We start from the raw sequence: 22,935 nt of genomic DNA, 5'->3' as shown, positions 1-22,935 counted from the left end.
ATGGACGGCGATGCCAATCAGCGAGGGGCCAATTGCCCATTGCACATGATACCTCGGGATGACAGCGTCTCGACTTGCCTGCGTTAGTAACTCTAAAAGGTTAATTTGACTGGAAACGAACACCAGCAAGACGAGTGGACTGATGATCGGACGAGGATTGTTGAGAAGCCAAGAGTGATTGCAGGCGGAGTGGATCCGATGGTATGCAGGCAGGAGAAGGCGGTAAGCGCTCCCCAGCTTCTTTGGTGTCCCTGGCAATCGTGCGTAATGAGAATACCCTTACCACGTATTTTTCAATCCGGAAAGACTGAACGCCACATGCCGCCGAAGCCATGTTATCGCTACCGATAAGCAGATACTGATCTATGCTTGGGGTGACTTTTCTCACGACCAGTCCTCGATGGACGATTGCAAATGTTGGAGTGACAGGCCAGTTGACTAGTAGAAATGATGAGAGATCCTCTCAGCCAGCCCTGCCCAGCAAACATTTGGACGATATAGGCGTCCTGAGCGGCCATTCGTCATGGCGGGTGGGAACTCGCGTTCATATGCATGCACGACGAGAAGTTAGCCGTAGCTGAACCATGCACCTGATGTGCCTGACCCTCGGCAGCGTGAGTAACAGAGGGGAGGATGTCAGGAAACAGGCTAATTGCCAGTCGATCGAGTCTTGGTCGTACAGGCTCAGGCGACTGGAGGCGAATTGAAGGCGGGATTGCTGTCAGCAAACTTTAGATCAGAATTGCCAAATACCACGACGGGTAACAAAATCCAGGAGTCCTGGCCAATCATGGAACCCCAACGGTACACAAAATTACCCTCTCCTGCACGGCTCCATACGCCGTCGATCTCCCCAAAGGACGAGAATTACCAGATGGAAAGGGACCGCCATCCAGAACAATGTTTGGTTCCTTTCCACTCGGGTGCCTTACCTTATGGTGATTTTTTTTTCTTTCCTTTTTGGCCCATTTGGATTTTTTCCAATTAATCGCCATTGGTCTGTATTTTTTTTTTCTTTGCTTGGGGCGGCCTTCCTTCCTTTCCTTCCCTTCCCACGCCTTTTCCCCGGGCCGATGTCCTTCAGCTGATTCTTAACCTGGAACTTGTTTTTTTTTTTCCTTCTCTTCTTTTTGTTGCCTCCGTTCAGCTTTCTTCAGCTCGTCTAATACCTTACCCTCCCCTCCTCAATCCCGGCCAGGGCAATTCCGGAGTGGTGCTGAACATCACCCCATACCCACTCGTCCCTATATCAGCTGCCAGGGAGCTCTCATCCTTCAGGATCCTTTGCGATCGTGTAACCTCCGACCCCTTTGGAGTGAGCCATTGGTATGTCCACAGCATAGCTTTTGTCTGCAGAAGCACATCCACCATCCCTTCCCTCCATTGGTTGACATGTACAATGCACGATGTACTGACAAAGAACCACCAGAGAACGCAACCTCGGGACCCCTCGTTGGATACTCCAGACGTCAACCACAATACAATGTCTTCCACAGCTATCCCCAAGCGCATGGCACTGAACCGCAACCCGGGCACGGATTCCTCCGTCCCCAGCGTGTCGGTATCTCCGTTTGACAGCCCTCGTCATTCGCCGTCCTCGACTTCCCTTTCGTCGCTCGCGTCCGAGTCCGAGAACAAGGACAAGATGTTGGACACGTATGGAAATGAGTTCAAGATCCCGGACTACACCATCAAGCAGATCCGTGACGCTATTCCTGCTCACTGCTACGAGCGGAAAGCTCTCACCAGCTTGTACTATGTCTTCCGTGATGTAGCCATGTTGGGATCCATCTTCTATGTCTTCCACAACTATGTCACCCCCGAGACCGTTCCCTCTTTCCCGGCTCGCGTTGCTTTGTGGACCATCTACACCATCGTCCAGGGCCTGATCGCTACTGGTGTCTGGGTTTTGGCCCACGAGTGCGGTCACCAGGCTTTCTCCCCCTCCAAGGTTCTGAACGACACTGTTGGCTGGATCTGCCACTCCGCCCTGCTGGTGCCGTATTTCTCCTGGAAGATCTCCCACGGCAAGCACCACAAGGCCACGGGTAACATCGCCCGTGATATGGTGTTCGTCCCCAAGACCCGCAACGAGTATGCTTCCCGCGTCGGCAAGACCATTCACGAGTTGAACGAGTTGATGGAGGAGACTCCTATCGCCACTGTCATGAACCTCATTCTCCAGCAGCTCTTCGGATGGCCCATGTACCTTATCACCAACGTTACCGGTCACAACAACCACGAGCGCCAGCCCGAGGGTCGTGGAAAGGGAAAGCGTAACGGCTACTTCGGTGGTGTCAACCACTTCAACCCTAGCAGCCCTCTGTACGAGGCCAAGGATGCTAAGCTCATTGCCCTGAGTGACTTGGGTCTCGCCATCACCGGATCCGTTCTCTATTACATTGGTTCCACCTATGGCTGGCTCAACCTCCTGGTGTGGTATGGAATTCCTTACCTCTGGGTGAACCACTGGCTGGGTAAGACTTTTCTCGAAACTTCCATGACCTAGCGAGATATGTGCTAACAATTGCCAACAGTTGCCATCACTTACCTCCAGCATACCGACCCTACTCTTCCCCACTACCAGCCCGAGGTGTGGAATTTCGCCCGTGGAGCCGCTGCCACCATTGACCGTGACTTCGGATTCGTCGGTCGTAACATCTTGCACGGTATCATTGAGACTCACGTCCTTCACCACTACGTCAGCACCATCCCCTTCTACCACGCCGACGAGGCCAGTGAGGCCATCAAGAAGGTCATGGGCTCGCACTACCGCACGGAGGCCCACACTGGCTGGACTGGATTCTTCAAGGCTCTCTGGACCAGCGCCCGTGTCTGCCACTGGGTCGAGCCGACCGAGGGTGCCAAGGGCGAGAGCGAAGGTGTGCTCTTCTACCGTAATACCAACGGTGTCGGAGTTCCTCCGGCCAAGCTTTCTAAATAGATTATGTGTTTGTCGATATAGAACGATTTTATTTTGAAATTTCCTGTGTGGTGCTCGCAGGATCGAGTGGCCACTATTTGGACACTCATCACGTCACGTCATAGAGCAACTGCGAGTTAATCGATCAACCTGAAGGCGTATATGGGGCATGAGATCTGGGTGAAACACATGTTTGAGCTTTTGCTTTAATTGCGATTAATCTGGGGCGTCAGTTTTTTTTGGGTGTATGTTCAACCTAGACCATCTCTGTTATCCTTCACGGCAAATACTTTTTTGGTCATTTTTCCAGCGAAAGAGCCTTTGGTTTCTCATCCAAGACCTCAGTCGAACAAAAAGTTCATTTCCATCCTCACGGTTGAGACACGACAACCCGTTACAAGCTGCTGGGTCAATTTCTGCCCATAGACCTAAACATCTAGACCTTTTATCGAATCTCTCTGCAGTGAATCTCTGGATATGGATCCGGCTAGTGTAAAGCGTAAGCAAGGATGTTGAAGAACTGAAAATAAGAGTGAGAGGAAAAGCAACGGTTTAAGATTTCTGGAACTGCGGGGAATTTTAGCTTCCGCGACCCGCCGAAGAAGGCACTAAAAACCAGACCCATAGCCTACTTTCTGCAGTGACCTAGGCAGAAACATACTAAAAGCTTGAGCTTTATATGTACTGTACTGTATTCCGTTTCTTTACTCCACTCCGTGCCTCAAATTACACCTTACAGAGTGTAAGACCAAGGGGAAGGGTGGCATAATGAGGGTATATAGGAGAAAGGAGCAGGAAGCATAACTCTATTCACAGCTCTTCAATCCACCTTTCCAGATCGTAAAGCTGACTTCGTCTTGGGTTTGGTTTTGCTCGTTGACCGACCCTGCGGCCCAGGGCGCAAACACGAGTTTCATAGTACGCCGGACAGGACGCTCAGGTGGTGGCTGAGGTGAGGGTGGTGATAGCTGTGCGCTACTCGGTTTGTTCTCAGAGGCAGGAGCAGGGACAGGAACAGAAACAGAAACAGTCTCGGAACTAGCTTCGGCTTCCGTGTCTTTCTCCTCGACTACAGTCTCTGCTGGGGGATCTGACTGGGGCTTTTCTCGCTCGCCGGGGGAATCAGGTGCCTCCGGTTCCGGGTGTAGTTTGGCTGTTGATGGGACAGGGTTACTCTCTGGCAGAAGAGGATCTATGGCTGTTTGCCGCTCTTTCTTTAAAGCTATTCTGCACGCGATCTGCGTCGACCAGACCAGACCAAGGGCGGGTGTCTTCTGCGACGGTCTCTGGAAACCTGGGTATGAACTTGGGGCCAATGACTGCGGCGAGTCGCCCCATCCGGTAAAGAACCGCTGTTGATGCAGCAGGCTGAGGATCTCACTGCGCACCGGGTTTCCCACCAGGTATGAGCCGTCGAAAGGCTGCTGTTGCGGGTCTTCTTCGGCGGCATACGGTGAAGATGGGAAGGGAGAGGGAGAAGATGGGGGCATAGCATTATGCTGGAATAATTCGACGTTGCCGGACTCGGTTGCCCGAACCCTTGGTAAGGGGGACGCAGTGCCTGGCTCGCGGGCGGATGGGAGTTGTTGTGGTTGAGTAGAAGGGGATCCGTTTCCTGGTACACCACCTCCTATCCTTGGGAATCCTGGAGGACCGTCCATGGCATCGAATCGATCGGAGACTTGGTTCGCGACCACAATTGCGATGTCCTCCTGTACCGCAAGATTGCGTAGCATTTGTCCCAGCTTGGTGAGTTCTCCCGACCGAGTCGAGAGGCCTAGGATATTGTGAGCGGTATGCTCCGCTCGGTAGTTGGAGGTGATAGAATCGATGACGACGAGTCCGACGTTGTAGCGTTGAATCGCGACGGGGAGTTGGTAGTTGAGTATGTGGTCTTGAGACTCGAGGTCCATGGCATTGATGGATAGGACATTCTCGAGCGTCGGGGCACGATCACGAGGCAGGGTCGAGAGGTACGGGTGCGAACCAATGAGCTGGGAGAGCCGTGGCGTCGACAAGGGAGCCTCTGTAGAGATGTAGACGGCATTCTTCCCCAGGCCGTGGGGTGAAGGAAGCTGGACGGCCAGCAATAGAGTGAGGAGAAATTGTGTCTTACCACTCCCACTGACGATGCGAGACTGGTTAGTCCAAGTCCCGAAGCTATCGCCCATGTAGATGCACGCACGTACCTCTCGCCAGTCACCTCCGTCACATAGCTAGTTGGTACCCCGCCGCCCAACAGCTCATCTAATGCGGTGTCGAGAGTGCTGATCGCGCTCCATTGCGACAGGTCTAGCTTTGTCGTGGGTCCCAGGGTAATCGGCAGGTCATCATTGACACTGGAGCTCGGCTCGGCAGACGCGGGCTGATTGATATCTTCGAATCCGATATCATGATGGAGCGCCTGGATGACGCTGGCGCACAACCGACGAACATCGGCTGGAGGCACGTGGGCGCGTTTCGCGATCTCAAGCGTATCGAGAGTGATGAGATCAACCGTGGTTATCTTGCTTCTCTCCAAAGGCGGAAGTATATGCGCATACGGTTTTGTATGGAAGTCCGGGAGGACTGATAAAAGATCCATATGCGTGGAGGTCAAGTCGATAACTCGAGATTGTCATCCAAGTGGAAAAGACGCGGGAAGACGTGTGCTGGAGCCGACTGGCCAATCAGGGGAGGCCATTATAGATCCTCAGTGACCAAGAGAATATCATACCAATTATACAACGTAAATCCAATACAGCCATTTATCTGGATGGTGTACATTTCTTCATCGGTTCAGGATTTGGATAACTGAGAGAGAGCTAGCAATAAGTCCATCTACAATCTACCCCTCCTCCGTCGCCCACGTCGTCCGTCGTACATTAGCCCTAAGAACCCCCTCTTCCGTCGGCTCTGAGAAAGCAATGAAAGGTTAAAGAATAAATACAAAGTGTATCAGATCATCAGAAAACCAGGTCCTTCGATGCAGAGATTATAATACACTGCTATCTTTTCTAGGGCCCTCCGTCTAGAGGCCTATAACAATAACTCTGCCTCAGGCATCGTGTCAAGACCAACACAATCACTAGGAACTCCAAGTCCCATGTATGATAGACCAGATTACTGGAAATGAGGATAGTACTATATCAGTCACGGTAATCCACATCAATAATATGAACCAGCTAATATCATTTTCACTCGTACGCCCATAAAATGTTCCCTGCCAAGGTATGGCTGGTTCGGCTATGCGTCTCCCTGACGCTTAATTGGCAAACATTCTTGGAGGAACTGCTTATAGTCTTGTATAGCTTGTTCGAATGCTTGACCATAGTAGATTTCAAAATGACCTACATCATACCACTTGATCACTCCTTTGGGTGCTGTTTTCGCATATGCCAAGGTTGTGCCTGCAGGTGCAACTGTGTCTGGGCCACATATACCAAAAAAGATTGGACATTCAACCTTGGATGCATAAGAGCCAGGTCTCAGGAGGGAAATCTTTAAAGCCAGACGAGCAGGGACTCTGTCCTGGAACGGATGACCTTCTGGGATAAGTTTTGGAAAGGTACTGAGCACGTCTGCAGCATTCATCAGAGCCGCTATAGTAGGTTTTAGCTTCTTTAGTTTCATTTGTCCGAGGATAAGCGGTCTTCACTTACCCTCACCTGGCTTTCCGGTCAGCGGTACAGTTATTGGCTTTTCGTCTGAGCCAAACAGAACGTCCAACAGACCAAGCCCTACCAGCTTCGGAGCGGCTGCAATCCCTGTACAAAGAGTACTTTGCCAGCCAGAAGTAAAGGGACATTGGGAGATGACTGATTTGAGCTTCTTATCAGTAGCGGCTAGCTGGATGACATGTCCCCCACTGAACGATGTTCCAAAAAGGCCGACTTGGTTCGGATCGACATTCTCCAGCTGACGTGCATACTTGATGGCAGATTTCCAGTCTTCTTGCTGCTGATGCCAGTCAATCAGACCTCTGGGCAGACCCTCAGATCCACCGGTGCAACGATAGTCGAAGACGACACATGTGTATCCCATCTGATTGAACCTGTCGGCATATACGTCGAGCTTTAGTTCTTTCGTTCCACCCAGGCCGTGGGCTAAGACGATGGCTGGCCCGGGGTTCGATGCGGTGAACGTCTGAGACGAGTAAAGCCATCCACACATAAGATCCTCTGAGGATGAAGCAATTTTGATATCCACACGACGTTCAATCCCTGCGGTGGCCATATTTAGTGTTGGAATATTTTTGCCTTCCCCCTTCTCCCCTTTCTAGAAGGGAGACGGCGACTTTTACATTGTCTGTCCAGGATCTTGAGCGCTCGCTCGGTTGATCACTATATCATCACCTCGGCTCCAGCTAGGAAAATGATACATTAGACCGTCTCCAAAATTCTTGGGAACAATGTATCAGCAAGGCCACTAGTGGTGATTTAAGTTTCTAACCGTTCACCAGCTGCGGCTAGAATGGATCTTGCGAGTCGTGTGGGGCGAGGACCTCGCAAGCAATACCTACTTAACCAACCTTGCGGCGTAATATTCGTCCGACCTGCGAGTCGGGTACTGTCCCCAGACGATATACTCCATATCTTTGCCCCCCCCCCCAATTGTTAGGACTTGTCCGAACCACTTTAGGCAGACCAGCGAGGTGGTACTGATGGTCAGTTGGAACATGTTTTTGCTCAAAATCCTTTTCACGGGTAAGGAGCCAACACAAGGCACTTCAATCAGCCTGTTCTCTGCCTAAATATTTTTAAGATGACTAACTAATACATAAATACATTCGCAAAAAGGTACAAGCGCGTCAGTGGTCAGTTTGAAGCCCCCCCGACTGGCCATTCCGTCACTATGCTTCATAGAAGGCCATCTGGGAAACCTTTGACCAAGGATCTCAATTGAGCAGAACACACAAGCTCTAAGACAAATTACGAACGCTAGGGACGTAGATAGCCAGGATCTATCCATGGCTATTCGTAGTAGTTGTTATTTTACCCCTCGGTATCAAGAAATCGGTCGTTCATCGATGTAGAAGAGTTTCCCCGCTGTATAGGGGGGATCGGGGGGTTAACATTCTTCACGACCGTACCTAAGACACTAGCATTCCACGCACGAGGTCATCGCTATCCTCAAATATGCGAAATCTTAAACTCACCAGTTGCAGTTTGGTAGTGACGTAGGATTATTCCGATAACGTTTATTATTCCTTGAGTAGCCCTCGGTCTGATGCAGTCCAAGAAGCCGGTACCGGCCAAGAGCATGTCAGGAAATACGTTTTGGTTCAGTATGGTAAGCTCTTCTCTCAGTGTCCGATGCCTACAGGCCTCTCAAAGTGACATGTAGCTAAGGTACCATGAGCAGATAAAATGGAGTTTTTGTTAGCATAGCTGAGAAGCATATATTCAGTTGGACTCTGGAAAGTCATTGTATCAGCAACACGGGCAGTTGAAGTCTGGAGTCGATCATCCGTCAGAGTCTTCCAAGGACAAGCCACTTGACACTATTAACGAAGGAAGGTCGTCAAATGACTCGGGTGAATCGATGATCGTCATGCATTCATGTCGTGAAACCGAAGCGCGGGTATGGGAATCAGTAGGAAGGATAGAAAATACTTGTATATATTGTATATCAAATGGCGAGTCGGACAAGATCAATGAACAAAGATGGGGGTTAACATGCTAGCGTGGGAGGTTTCAAACTTATGGGTAAAGAAGAGTCTAGTGCGGCAGGAGAGAAGTAGTATCCTTGCTCTTTTCGAAGTTCATACTTACTTTTATTCAGGTCTTAGCAGACGGCAAATCCTGATGATGCGTGGTCTTCTCAATAAGTTTGACCAGGCAGTATCTTTGCCTTTATGGGTCATGAACCATTCAAGCGCTCGTCTCTACAAATAGTATAATACTCGATAGCCGTCTAAAAGTTAGATGCATTGGTTGAGTAAGAGTACTATATGATCCTCTAAAACCTCATGCATCACTGGAGCAAGGATAAACATAAGAGATCCCAGGCCAGAGTCAAGCTGTTAAAGCGCCGATCAGGCTTTATTCCAGCGTCAGTCCCATTTCAGGAGATAGAGCTTGTACTTCCTATCGTGCCAGGAATCCTTAGGAGTAGTCTCCAACGCATCTTCCCAATCAACAATATAGCTAATGAATAGACACCATAAGCAAGCTGCACGGATTACATAATGGAGAAGACTGTATACTTACCACTTCCCGGCTCTATTGTCCCAAATGAGGTTTCGTTCTCCCTCGTCCAAATGTACTCTGCCACAAGCCATACACTCACTGCAAAACTGTATCAGATACCACTCTACAAGCAAGTAGGACCACCAAAAAACTCACATATATGCCTCCTTGAATGCTTTTAAAAGCCAATCCCTCTCCTCTTGATCCATTGGGTGCCAATAAGCGGGCGGTCTGACCCCTGGCACCCGCTCCATTAGGATATATTCGAGATATCCCCCGGGGACCCAGTCGGTATTGCCTTGGGTTTCGCGCGTCCAGCCTAGCAAAGCTGGGCTTGATGAACAGCCTGCTTGCGTTAGACATCGTAGAGCATCAATTTCAAACAGAGTCTTTTCGTCCATATTGTGTCTGGCTTGTTTTGCTCTCTCTTCAGAGGAGCTAGAATATGTTCCCATGTACGGGATTCTATGTCAGGTGTTAGACGCGGTATACCAAGTAAAGAGTAAAACACAAGTGCATAGAGATACGAAAAGAACCTACTGGAACCGAACTTTGACTACGGCCTCTTTACCGTCGCCATTGGTGCAAAGGAAAACACCACGTCCTTCAGCCCTGAAGTCCAACTCTTTCCCTTCCCATTCGGTGTGCACGATCTCGCGTTCATGAATTTTTCGAACAGTCCTCCATTTTGATGGAATGGGTTCATCAAACGTTATCTCGCGTCCTATCCATTTGTCGTCATCGAGCCATGTAATGCCTGAAGGCGGTGGCCCCGCCATAATGACTGGATAGTCATAAAATGAACGGATGATAAAAGTGAGCACTGCCCTACGCAGGGTACCAGAGGATAATCAACTTTGGCGCTCGCTGTGTTGAGAGTTGCGGAGTCTGGATCCACTGTTTGATATAGCCAGGAACGGGTGCCATGTTAGCATGTCTGGCGTCTGCGCACAGACGCCACGTGTGATGCCAGGACCCTAGATGCCTTGCTCCAAAGGCGCTTGCATTGCTTCAATGCCACCCAGATACTAGTACTAGCACCATGGAAAATCATTGGAGGCCATTGTTCCATTCAATTTCTTTGGCCTGATTGGCGGGCGCCTATCACTTGAATTTCACGAAATGCTTCCCTGGAACATCACTTCGAATGGCATATGTACCGTACTATTGTTAGAGCTGCGGGGCAGATGATTATTCACCAAATATAAGAAGATTTACAGTATCTCAATCCATATATATAAGGTCGATAGATACATGTAGCAGGCTTGAGGCCTCATCAGCTCCTACTCTAATAAAGGTGCAAAGCGAGTAGCTTACCACCGCACAATATCTCATATAGAAGGTGCCTTGGTGGGTCTCTCAATATCTGCCTACCAGGTCCCTACGTATGCTAATCCTGCATTACATCTAGGCCAAATCGCTGAATGAATACGCGGCAGAAAGCTCAAATACGCCTTTCTCACAACATACGATCAAACAATGTTTTTCAAGCAGGAACCTCATCCAAAAATAAAGGGGAAGTGGGTGCTTTGGCATTCGCCTGTGATCAAGCATACAGCGCACTCCCAGGAGATTTCAGGCAATACGAACCACTTGGCAAATCCTGCTCTCTATCGAGGAAGGTTTAGATTTAGATTTAATCTTGTACTCACAAAGTAACCTCCTTTGAAACAGCCAGTGCCCTACTCAATCCTGTTATACGTGTGCAATTTCATGACAATCACGGCGAACTGACCATATGGCTGATGTAGTGAGTGAGCATACCTGGCCCGGTTTCTATTTAGTCAGTAGTACTTGAAAAGAAGATGAGGGTAGTTAGAAGTCCGAAGTGATGGGAGAGGAACCTTCAATCGGTACGTTATTGCCTATTCTTCTCTTTAGGTAAGTCCTTGACGATTTACAGTCACCATCGTTGGTATCCACCCTCCTGGAACAATGTCTGTAACCGCTATGTCAGAAGACTGTTCATGCGATTTTCAAGACCTATCTAATCTATTAAAGACTTATGTCGGTAGGCCGAAAAGAGGAGGTACAAGAAACGCGAAGGGGGAAAATATTCAAAATAACAGGATGAAACAAACCACCAGGCTCCCAAAACATCTGTTATCATACGTCAAATCCATTTACAGGACATATCAAACCAAAAAGAAGAACGACGGAGAATATCTTAGGATTTAACTTTCCCCTCCCTTTCTTACGCACCATCAAAGACCAAAAGACTTTGAATCTTGACTCCCCCAAAGCCACGCCGCCGCAAAAAGTCCCGGCCACGGTGAACAGGGAACTCGGCCACGACCATGATGCTAATATCTTGAGCACTGACGCCAGCTTTATCTAGGAGCTGCAGCACCGCATATAGTGTGTTCCCCGTGGCAAGCACATCGTCTACCACCACCACTGACGCACCTCTGGGGATCAAATCCCGAGCCATCTCGACGCTCTTCTCTTTCAAACCGTTGGATGCCGAAGACGATACATTCGATGGAGATTTAACGACAGAAAGGGTGGGTGGGGGAAGCTTACCGGCTTCGCGAATCAACGCCAAGGGTACATCAATCCGCGAGGCTAACGCTGATGCATAGACGAATCCGCCGACCTCACAACACGCTACTACATCGACTTTGCCCCAGTCACCGGCAAAGTGAGACTGCAGTAGAGACGTGCACAGAGTCAGCCCACCTGGCTGCTGGCAAATGTCGAGCACATGGCGGAACTCAATCCCCAGCCGTGGAAAGTCGGGTACCCGGCGCACCATGTTGGCCAGTCGTTGCAGGTCTTGGTGGCAGAAGGGAAGCAGATAGCGTTCGGCAAACCTTTTGGCCGCCTTGTCACCGGTCGTATCATTGTGGAAGATAAGGCAGGGGTGGTACTCCAAGGCCATCAAATTCGACCTGCCATTGTCATTGTCCTTGTTGTTACCATGGTCATCACCGCCGTGGCACCCTCCGCGAGCCCGCCGCGTCTCTTCGCGAGCTTGAACGTGGACTTCGAGCAGTCTGGCATCTGGCACCAAATGCGAAAAGGCTGCTACCAGCGCCTCATCTCGCATCCCGGTGATTAGCAGCACGTCCACATCTGCAGCGCTGTCCACCACGCTCAGGAAATGCTCCTCTGGTAGCCTAGGTCGACGGCGCACCTGGTCCTGGAAGAATGCTGTCAATGCTGGCCGGTGCTGCTCCTTGTAAGCGCGGTCCGAGAGCAGACGGTTCAAGTCGGCATCAGTGGCCGTCGCGTATTCTCGCTTGGTCACATCGCTAATGCTGACCGCACGGGCCGTGAGAGATTTGTGAGTATATGCGAGGAACGTGGAGACCCAGATGTCGGCACAATAGTCCTTGCCGGCGCAGCTGTGGCCTGTAACAAGAATGATGAGCCTCTGCTCCAGCGGCGCTTTCGGGAGTGGGCAGGCGTAAGCTAGCACATTATGCGGGTCCGAGCGGTGCTTGAGACGGGCCAGGCGCGGCCGGTTCGGCCCAAAAGCCTTTTCCGCCAAGATGGCGTCTCTGGGATCCGGCCCAAGGTCTGCACCGTAAACACCGCTACTCAAGGGCAACAAGTCCCTGGCGACCTTGTATACCCACCGCTCGGCAGCTTGGGCGATCTCGGTCCCATCTTGCTCGCGCAGCCAGACACCAGTTATCACGCAGGCGAAATCCCAGTCTCGACAACCGAAAGCAGTGGCGTCGGCCGCCACGTCGCTGACCGCTCCGCCGCCGTGAAGCAGATGGACATAGCAGAATGGCGAAGGACGAGTCCTAACAGCCGTCACTAAAGTGTTGGCGACGTCAACTGCTCCGATACTTTTTAAGAATACACATCGCTTGAACGCAGAGGTCTTGCAGCCGCCGTGCCCGCCATGCATCTGGGACATGTACATCTCGGCCTCGAACAAACCGACGCTGTCCACAACCTCGAGATTGCCTTCTAGTCCGAAAATTGTGTCTGCATCCATAGGTGCAAGCGTGGGCATGGATGCTTCAGATATAAGCCTAGTCGTGGAAGATTCAAACATGGTCACGCCAAGATGCAGCCGACCATATTCCCAGTACAGATACGCATCTGCAGAACAGTTGCGCGGGAGTTTGCTGGCGATGAGATGATAAAAATCGCTCAGCCTTCGCCGCGCCTCGAGGTCGTCACTCATTGGGATAACCCAGCTTCGAACCAAGTGGACCGGAGCCACGTACGCCTGAAAGGTAACACTAACTACGATGCCAAAGTTGGTCCCAGCGCCTTTCATTGCCCATAATAGATCGGTTTCGTTTTTTGGGCGTACGGCACCGGCTGGGCGGTGTTGGCTTGGTACATGGCCGATGTAGAGAACCTCGCTCGAGTCAACACTGACTACCACGGCACCGATGATGGCATCGCACGCGAGCCCATATAACCTAGCCAGGTGCCCGATGCCGCCCTGTAGCCATAGTCCCGCACCGACGCTTGGGCGGGCCCCCAGGGGCACTGTCAGGCCGGCCGCCGTGGTTTTGCGGACGATATCTCCCGTCTTGCAGCCGGCCTCAACGATAACCAAGAAATCGGAATCGAAACTGGATTCTCCTCCATCTTTCCCAGCCGGGAGAATATGTACTTGGTCAAAAGCGCTCATATCTACTGAGACAACGTTGGGCCATAGGCAGTGGCCGCTGTGGCCCCCGCCAACGACAGTCAGACTGACATTGTGCTTCAGAGCCCATTGAACGCACTGCTGGACATGCCAGACCTCTGTGGGTCTAACAATTGAAGCGGAACCGTGGAGGCAAGCCTCCCGGTTCTTAACCGTCTTATCCTTCACCACCGACACCTGTACCGTCAACTCCGGCAGCATAGTTGCATGTTTGGTAAAGGCCGCCATGACGTTGGGAGAGTTAAATAAAAGGTGTTCTGGGTAAGCTTCTTCACGACGGCCTAAGGCGCGGCACACCTTACGCCACTCGACTCGGATAGCCTTGTTCGCCTCTGTATCCTGTATGACAAACCCCGCGACGAAGGAAGCGAAATTGTCCAGCACTTCGTCGTCATCCATCACGCGAACAATCCCAGTAGGGAAACAAGCTGTACGATGGCACGCTAATCCGTTGAGGCGCAGGGTCCCTTCGCGATAGAAAGCGACCACCATTCCGCCTTGGGGCGGCTCAACAAGCATTTCCAGCGCCTGTTCAATGAACTTGTCTTTGGGCTTTATGCCGTACATACTATGACAGAATAAGACGAGATCGAACTTTTCGCCACTATTACTCGTCCTGATACTGTCACCGCGCCTTATGTCACCGTTCAGAGCGAATGGCATTCGATGGATGTCGGGTGGGCTTGCCAGGCAAGGCAGCGGAGACTCTGTCTCTAAAGAAGGACAAAGCCATTCTTGCACCCTTGTAGCAAACAAGTCATTAGGCTCGAAGGCAGCGTATCTCTTGATCTTCTGTCTTAGACCGCGGGGCAGATATCCAAGCACGCTCTTTGGGCCAGGTCCAATTTCTAGCACCGAGATACGGACACGCGAGCTGACGAGAGGGGCTAGCAGCTGGGATAGTTGAGGAATAATGAAGTCTTGATACTCTGACCCCCGGGCCACGATATCGAAGCCAGCGCTGTACTGAGTGTCGGACAACGGCTGTTTTGAAGGTGAAGGCGTTGTTGTAGCTTTCTTCTTCAAGGCCTCCTTTAGGGAGTTTAGGGTAGCCATGGCGGTTCAGCACGAGTATGTGGATGGCGCAACTGATGGTTGATGTAGCGATGTCCTTTATGCGATGTGTGAGGCCACGTGAGACTCTTGGAGTGGAGTAAGATGGAGGTAACCAACAGTGAAGTAAAAGTAATACCTTCCGATATATGGGTATGGAAGTGAATTAATGCCATAGAGATATCACTCAGCCCCATCGATCGTCCCTCGCTTCCTATGTACATCGTTCGGGATGTGAACCTAACATATGCCCGGCGTCAATATGGATGCATGCCAATATCTTTCAGAGACCCTAGCTGGCAGATCTATACTTGTTTTGGTATTAAAAACCTCCCCAGGCGGTAATGTCTCTTTTGGGAAGTGGTAAGCCAACGCATCCTCTGGGCCACGAATTCAGTGTGAAAACCACCACGACATATCTGGTATGGGTTTGTCGGACTCCTCAAGTTACAAAGGTGCTGTTCGAGGAGCTGGTTGGACTTCCAGAGTATGTTCAGCCGGATTCTTTCCCCACCATGCCCCGTGTCATAGGCAGGAACTATGGCTGCCCAGTTATTCACTACATCACTGCATGATAGTAGTGAATATAGTAGGTAAAGAAGCAAGGAGCAATGAATAAGAAGGTTTGGATAGGGTAATTCAGCAGACATAATCCCCGTTGAGCTCAGAGAAATAAGACCACCATTTCCCCTCGTACTTTCTTCAGTAACTTTGTCTTTTCCCATATTTATCCCCGGATGACGTTACTCAACTGAGCCAATCTGACTTATAAGTGCCTTTTAGCTGGCAGAGTCTTTTTGTTTGGTCTGCTTTGTTCAATAAGTATCGGTGATATCGCTATACTTACTGGGGTACAATTATCTGCCATACACTTCCATCAAAACCTAAAGAATTGAATCCACCCGCCGTCAGATCACACAGCATGACAGTCTCAGAATCGGATTTCCACGTTAGGCCTGTTCAGGACGCTGGGAAAGCTGTGTTGTCGGAGAGGCCAGTCATTGAGGATACCATCACTTCCATGAATGGCAATCACCATGGAAATACCGACGGTGATAGCAACGCAGGTACGTATATCCTAATTTCGCTGTAATTCCCACCGCTAAAACTAAGCCATAACTATTGCTGCCCAAGGTCTCGATGGGCACATAAATATATCGCGAGAGACTAGAATAGCGACCAGCATACGAAACATCTTGGAGGACATGGGAGAAGACCCCAATCGAGAGGGCCTCCTCAAAACCCCTGAACGGTATGCTAAGGCTATGCTCTTCTTCGCCAAAGGGTATGAGGAAACTGTATACGATATCGGAAAAGATGCCATCTTCAATATAAACCACAATGAGATTGTCCTGGTCCGCGGTATCGAAGTGTTCAGTATGTGTGAGCATCATTTAATTCCATTTATAGGCAAGGTATGCAGTCAGTCCTTTCTGTTGATCCATATGTGTAATGGACCATTATTATCTGACAATACGATACAGGTTCACATTGCATACATCCCCAATGGTCGTGTATTGGGGCTGTCTAAGTTGGCTCGAATTGCGGAGATCTACGCGCGCAGGCTGCAAGTCCAAGAGCGCCTCACGAAGCAGATCTCTCAGGCCATCGAAGACCTTCTACAGCCCCAAGGAGTCGCTGTAGTGATGGAGTCAGTCCATATGTGTATGGTCATGAGAGGTGTCCAAAAGAGCAGTGCTATGACTACGACGAGTTGCAGGACAGGCGTATTCAAGACAAGCAGGGCAGCGGAAGAGGAGTTTCAGTTCCTCCTGAAGCTGAAGCAGAATTGATAGAGGACTTATCTTCTTGTGGATGACGTTGGACTTTAAGTGCGCTCACCTCTTTTAGTGTCTCTCATTAGTCTTGTTCATTTTTCTTTTTCTCAACCTTTTACGGGTTCGAAATTCATCGTAGAATCCTATGTGCACACCCCCAATTCTTGAACCATTGTAAACTGCGTTCAGCGAGGGTGGATATACGAATTCCGGAAAAGATAATTAAATAAAATGGAAACGCCAATACACTTGAACAGCTTGGGTTTAAAATCTGAATCGAGTGAGCTGACAGCTGCCATCTTCGCCATACGGAACTACTAGTATGGGGGCGGAAGATAGACGGTCTTAAGGAACATCTCTCTAGCACCTACGCGTCCAAGGTATTAGCACACGCAGTTTTTGATGTAGACTGGCCATTGTGAAGAGCACTGATTAGCCATTTCATTTGCTCTTCCTTAGAAATAGGACTCATATGGAAGGTAGTGTGGATAGTTTGGAGATATTGAGGTGCTGGATATAATGCATCTCATTCCTTTCGTTATATATTTTCGGCACACAATAGTACTTGGTAGCAGAGAAGCACACTAAATATCAGGACTTGCTCTTTTTATTTACTTTTCTCCTGAGAATACTTGCATATAGCGTGCTATAACTATGTCTGACGTCGACTTTGCAGATTATAGATTGTCATTTTATGATATACGCCAGATCAGACGACAGACTCAGATAGTGATGCTGAGATATGTCGACTATATCCACAAGACGACACGGAAATATATCTAGCAAACTAATATCGAAGACCCAACCCTTCCCGGACATTATAGAATCAATAATAAACCGCAAACTATACAAATCCCAATAATCCAACCCATACAAAACCACCCCAAGCATAGAAACCCAGCACTCTCTCACTACACCACCAGTAGTACTGTACAACCCCCAAACCTGCACAATGACATCTTTCATCTGCAGCCCAGACATAAGCTACATATTAAACAAACCAACCTACGTAAATCCCCAACCTCCAATGACCCAATCACACCCCAACTCAAGTACGGAGTAGTAAACCACCAGCCAAACAGCCACGCGGAAGTAAAAAAAAAAAAACCAAACTAACCGCAACCACGAGGCGCCCAGAACCGAGGAATTCGGTCTTCAAAACCCTCCCTTCCCGGCGCCCGCATACCTGCAGTCCATGTTTCAGCTGGGGTCGGAACAAGCCGACTGCCGTGCCGTTTGTAAAAGGGATAAAAGGGTCTCCCCTTGCGTGGGAAGATTCCCGGAAACGTGCATTACTCGGGGCATGGATACACACAGGAGGCACCTCTTTTTTTTTTTTTTTTCAAATAAAAAAAAAAAAATTCTTACGTACAATATATTTAAAACGGCGATGAGTTCGCAGACGGGATTAGTTATCCCAGCTATTCACGTAGATCGGGGGGACTAATTATTTGCTAGTATGGTTTTTCATCAGCTAGCCGAAGGACCATTGAGATCACGATCAACATTCCTGCATGGCATGGTTGGATCGGATCTGGCAGGCAGTGTCTAGGGTAATACGGGACAGTATGACGAATACCATTCTGATACTTACGGTACTCGTTGAGCTGAGGCGAGGAGGGGAATTACCTGAATACCTGAATACCTGGAATACGAAAGACTTGTGATAGATCACATCTGCCAACCTCGCTTAAGTAAACTCTCTTGCCGCTAACTATCCAAGCGCAACGGTCAACTAGAACCAGTGGGGACTAGCGAGCGTCACTATAGAGCTTTTTAGCTTCTGATCTGTCGTGTGTCAGGTCGATAAATGTGTTGGTTGTTCCCGTTGCGTCGAGCCTTTTGTCTTTTGGGTCAAGCTACTGACATGGTGTCGTGCTAGGATGAGTTAATTAAGGTAGATTCTATTGATTAGGATGAGTGAGGCTGCATTGTGCTACGCGAGCTATCGACTTGTTCAGAATCCGGCTTGCTAGAGACGGGGTTGTCTGCCAATTAGGGCATACCGGGGCTTCTATAATAGTACTCGTGATGGCATCGATGACGAGGACTTTCAGCTTAGCAATTCCTCCGGACGGAGTACTATCTGAGATTCCTTGGAACAACTTGCACTCTTAGTAGCATGAAGTAAGGCATAGATGAGTGAACGGAAGGGCGTCATTGTTAGGGCTTCGGGAGAGAGCCGATGTGCTATGCCAGCGAAATTGTCCTCGACCTGGAAGATCCAGCCGGACTCGTGTCGAGGATTTCCGCCCCATTCCTAAGAAAAGCTTCAGATAATCTGCAGGCCTTTGGATAATCTAACCTATGCGCATCTTTCCAGCACTCCTTCCAAGCTGCAGCTGAAGCATGCCGCGTGTCCGAGACATAGCAAAGTATACTTCTGAGGGCTACGGAATCTTCCTATGGAGATCATTACATGCTTATCGCGATAAGGGGTTGCCTTCTTTTCAACATCAGATGCCTTCAATGTTGCTGCGAGCAATGTTGCACCCTTACTGGTTAGCCAGGGGCCAGATGAGAGTTCATGCTATGGTATACTTCCTGGATCGGTGTTTCCTATCTCGCATGAACGTATGTATGTTCCAGCGGTGAGGTAGATCGAAATGATCTCTGAACCCTACGTGCTGAAGTATATCTGCAGACAGTCAATTGGAAACTAACGGCAAGTCACCAGACAAGTATCAGCGGTATAGACTCGAGAATGCTAGCCCCCGAAACTCCGATCATCCTGACGATAGGGGAGGGAACGGGAGGTGACGACGACACTCAGGTTATGGGGGGTGTCTCCTTATTCCTTAAGCAGTCAGCCTCCAGTTAGGTCTGTAGTCTCTCCTTTTGTCGGCTCTATCTAAAGGGAGCTTTTCAAAAGCGCCAATCACTTCCCGAATTCAGCGATGATGGCCTGAGGCCTCTTCCGGGGTTTTGCCGATGGTGTTGGAGGGCGGCTCAAACAAGACTACTTGCACAACTCCTAGCTTCTCACTCACCTACCCCCAAAGTTGAACTACATGTCCAGCGCATATAGAACATTGAATCGCGACAACGTAGTCGTGTCGCAAATCACAACGCGCCGAGTCCTGTGCAGGTTGCATTCGCACCGTATCAGAGGGGTGTATGGAGCTCTGGTGATAACACAGAACCTAGGTCGGAAGCCGATCTTGTAGCACACCACCACCCTTCTCGGGCTACTCGAGTTATTGGATGATGTCATGACCTGACCCGGATCATCCGCTCGACGCGATAGGAAGGAACTGGTCGCAAGTATGGGCATGAGATATTTAATATCCCGGAATATTCACTTTGAGAGTTCCATGTATGCAGGCGTAAGGGACCGTACGTAAGGGATGGGCATCCTCTCGTTGGATATGGTTGTATACCCCGACGGAAACACCCGCGGTGGAGTATCGTCATGAGGCACTCCGCGGAGTATCTTCGCCGAAGGGGGGGTGTTGAGAAGACGTGATATAACGAAGAGTACCATTAAAATGAAGGTTAGCTTCGCAAGTCGCGTGTACCGGCCGTCTCCCTAGTGGCAGTGTGATACAGTGATGGATGGACTATTGATTGGACATTCATCACTAATCCTTTCTCAGCCAACGCTGACCATCCCCGGTCAGAGAGTTGGGATTCCATTCGTTCAAACAATCATAATAATGGTGATATGTGTGGGGCATGATACTCCGTATCGATGTGTGGACATATTTCCCACGAAGAATGCACGATTTGTCAATTCCCAGAAGGCGTCATTGTTGGCACAGTCAGGAGCCAGGGGAAGCAGATCCTATGCGGGTAGACCCGACAATCTGGTCATGCATGGCGCAGAATATGCAAGTTTCAAGGCAGTCTTCGGCTCTGCGCGACTTCCCCAATACCGAAGGCGGAATGCCACCTGACAGCGGTCAGCGGATTGGGAGTCCGTTTAAGGTTACACTTTTGGGGGACTGTTTCTGGTACGAAAGTAAAATATGGATGGATTTGACAGGAAGGACGGAGGAACTAAGTCTCTTTGGTGCTTTCATTCTCTGTCCAAGACTGTCCCAGAAGCTCCTGCGCAGTACCCTCCAAATTCTCAGTTTGGAGAATTCAACCTGATTCAGGTTCTCCCCGGTAGAGATCGCCACCATGATTCATGCCCCTTCCCGTCAATATTATCCGACCACGTCTTAGGGCAATAATACTGAATATTATAGGATTTAATTTCAATTATCATGTCTTATGAAAGGCTGGTACGGACATGGATGGCACTCCCTGGTTCCCTTTTCAGGACCGTTGTCCGAGAAGACAGGGGTAAGACCATGGTTCTCTCTGCAGTGGGGCTTGGCAACCTTGGGGGAGGGGATTTTCATCTCGTCCATGGATTTATTCGGTGCTGTCGTCTCACCTTCTGGTTCAGTGCTAGCCCTCGATCCTCGTCGATGAGGTGACGAACTGGTCCTGTCAAAAGGAGGCTATCGAATAAGTCGATCCCGAGGTGAGCTTCTTTGCCCTAGAAAATTCGAGGGGATTTCTCGCCCCCAAAAAGAGCTCATAGCTTGGGGTAGCTGTCCCATTCGGTATGTTAAAAAAAATATAAATAAAAAAAGAAAGACGGACGGATGATCCGAACAGAACCAAAATCACGATGGCTGGAATGGGGCCTCCCCATTCGGTGCGGACCGCCCGAGTGGGGTTCGAGCAAAAGTCTCCCAGTGTTGAACAGTTGAACACTTGGGATTCTCTTGGCTTTTCCCGCCTTACCCGTTTTTACCCTAGAAGCATTGCCGCAGTGGGAATGGCTGTCGTCAAGACCACGTCCTCTTCAGGTGGATGCAGAGACTCATCGAGACCTCCGTAATTTTACCAAGATAGGAATAATTCTTTTTGTTTCTCTGTGCTTTATTTTATTAGGCCAAAGTACGATGCGTTGTTGATTCTCTCGCAACGGACTAGTTGATTTCGATATCTGAGCTTCACGCACCGTCAGGCGTCCGTCATACCGTTTGTACTCCGTACCGGGGATTGCTTTGGTGTAACCAAATCCCGATCGGGACCGTTTCGGGTAAGGATTGTCTCTGACTCGAACTTTGACTTTCGTTTGGTTCAATGATCTATTGATTGACCGCCAGATTGTCCCTTGGACTCGACCTGGTGCTCCTTTGTTGATGGGAAAGTCTTGATTGCTTCTTTGCGAGAGAGATCGGGTCCAATCCTTTGTTCCCATCCATGAGGATTACCGGATCGGTGTTTCTCTTCACACAAGGGGATCGATCGCTTATCCACTCTACTGCAGCTATGAGCTACTACTAGTTTACCGGATCGCTTTACCAGCTTGCGACGAAATTACTCGGAGGTATCCGTAATTCATCGACGATTTCATAAGGGGGTATTGGTTTGGAGGACGGGAAATACCAACGCGATGCTGTGGTGTCCCCTCCTGGAGCCCCGAGTCCAATTGACTACTGTCCGGCCATGCAAGACAGGCAAAGAGGAAAAAGAGAGACGTCAAATTCGAGGTCAAAGAATGCGGTTCCACGACGGTGGCACACGTTTTTATTCGCAACGGATGAAGTGGGCTCGGCGCAGAAATGTAATCTGCAGGATGGGTGGGAACTTGGGAAAAGGAGCAGACAAAGAAGGGGTGGTGAGCTCGGGCCAGCGTACCACCGTACTTGGCCTTTAAACTCATCCTCATTCCCAGGCTTCTGGGGCGGGCGGTCGATCCGTTGGTCTGGGTACCGTGTAATACTGGCGACCGGGAACATCCATCCTCTTACTTACATACATACATAAACTCCTCCAATGTATGTAAGACGCTCCGTCCACCGGAGAATAAATTATGCCTTACGCGGTACAGCGTCACACAGCGTTAATTAAGGTTGCCTTTTCCTCCCCATTTCTCGAAGCTGAACCCGGCCGGAAAGGGTGGACGGGACAATAACTAACCAAGGGTCAATGTACTAAATATTGTACCTACGGAGGACGATTGTACCCCCATTGCCCATGGGAAATTTTCTCTCCCCAGAAAATGACTCGGGCGGATCTCACTCCGGACAGTTACTGACTCTGCATCTTGATGCAGCGCTCGATCTGCTGTTCTGATTGCATGACACTATCAGATTTTCAAATCCCGACGATCCCAAAAAGGATCGCTAAATATAGGACGTATCAGCCTACTCCGTACTGGTGTATGATCAGTCGTCCTTAAGCGATCCATGATGGACGCACTGTCAACCGTGACAGCGTAACTTGCTTTCTGCAATTGGTTCTTCGAGGGGTATTCACAAACAACTAACTTCCGCCATACAATCCCTCCTGAGATTAGGCTCCCCGCTTGGTCGGTGTTCCGACCATTCAGGACGATGTATGCATTGAGTCAATGGACGCCAGCGATACCTCTCTGAGACTAGG

The 22,935-nt window shown here is 49.7% G+C and overlaps 6 protein-coding genes across 6 annotated transcripts; 2 read left to right on the top strand and 4 right to left on the bottom strand.

The window, feature by feature from the left end:
- Nucleotides 1-1,399: 1,399 nt before the first annotated feature.
- ABOM_005051 (oleate delta-12 desaturase odeA) lies at nt 1,400-2,944 on the top strand (the record flags this gene model as incomplete). Its single annotated transcript, XM_022532180.1, has 2 exons — nt 1,400-2,477; nt 2,538-2,944. The coding sequence occupies 2 exons, from the start codon at nt 1,400-1,402 to the stop codon at nt 2,942-2,944; spliced, it is 1,485 nt and encodes a 494-aa protein (XP_022390586.1).
- Nucleotides 2,945-3,729: 785 nt separating this feature from the next.
- Nucleotides 3,730-5,507, bottom strand: ABOM_005050 (putative DNA repair protein (Rad57); the record flags this gene model as incomplete). The annotated part of the gene is made up of 2 exons (XM_022532179.1): nt 3,730-5,047; nt 5,113-5,507. 2 exons carry the CDS (start codon nt 5,505-5,507, stop codon nt 3,730-3,732), a joined length of 1,713 nt encoding a protein of 570 aa, XP_022390587.1.
- A 641-nt stretch (nt 5,508-6,148) lies between these two features.
- ABOM_005049 (alpha/beta hydrolase) lies at nt 6,149-7,138 on the bottom strand (the record flags this gene model as incomplete). The annotated part of the gene is made up of 2 exons (XM_022532178.1): nt 6,149-6,504; nt 6,565-7,138. The coding sequence occupies 2 exons, from the start codon at nt 7,136-7,138 to the stop codon at nt 6,149-6,151; spliced, it is 930 nt and encodes a 309-aa protein (XP_022390536.1).
- Nucleotides 7,139-8,957: 1,819 nt separating this feature from the next.
- ABOM_005048 (uncharacterized protein) lies at nt 8,958-9,872 on the bottom strand (the record flags this gene model as incomplete). Its single annotated transcript, XM_022532177.1, has 4 exons — nt 8,958-9,051; nt 9,115-9,192; nt 9,250-9,558; nt 9,634-9,872. The coding sequence occupies 4 exons, from the start codon at nt 9,870-9,872 to the stop codon at nt 8,958-8,960; spliced, it is 720 nt and encodes a 239-aa protein (XP_022390535.1).
- A 1,415-nt stretch (nt 9,873-11,287) lies between these two features.
- ABOM_005047 (phosphoribosyl transferase domain protein) lies at nt 11,288-14,770 on the bottom strand (the record flags this gene model as incomplete). The annotated part of the gene is made up of 1 exon (XM_022532176.1): nt 11,288-14,770. One exon carries the CDS (start codon nt 14,768-14,770, stop codon nt 11,288-11,290), a length of 3,483 nt encoding a protein of 1,160 aa, XP_022390530.1.
- Nucleotides 14,771-15,689: 919 nt separating this feature from the next.
- On the top strand, nt 15,690-16,560 carry ABOM_005046 (GTP cyclohydrolase I; the record flags this gene model as incomplete). Its single annotated transcript, XM_022532175.1, has 3 exons — nt 15,690-15,834; nt 15,902-16,182; nt 16,252-16,560. The coding sequence occupies 3 exons, from the start codon at nt 15,690-15,692 to the stop codon at nt 16,558-16,560; spliced, it is 735 nt and encodes a 244-aa protein (XP_022390529.1).
- Between the last annotated feature and the right edge of the window lie 6,375 nt (nt 16,561-22,935).

This window comes from Aspergillus bombycis, assembly GCF_001792695.1.
Source record: "Aspergillus bombycis strain NRRL26010 chromosome Unknown contig00028, whole genome shotgun sequence".
NCBI lineage: Eukaryota > Fungi > Ascomycota > Eurotiomycetes > Eurotiales > Aspergillaceae > Aspergillus > Aspergillus bombycis.
The sequence above is the reverse complement of the archived record's forward strand: the minus strand, read 5'-3'. Positions and strand labels throughout refer to the sequence as shown.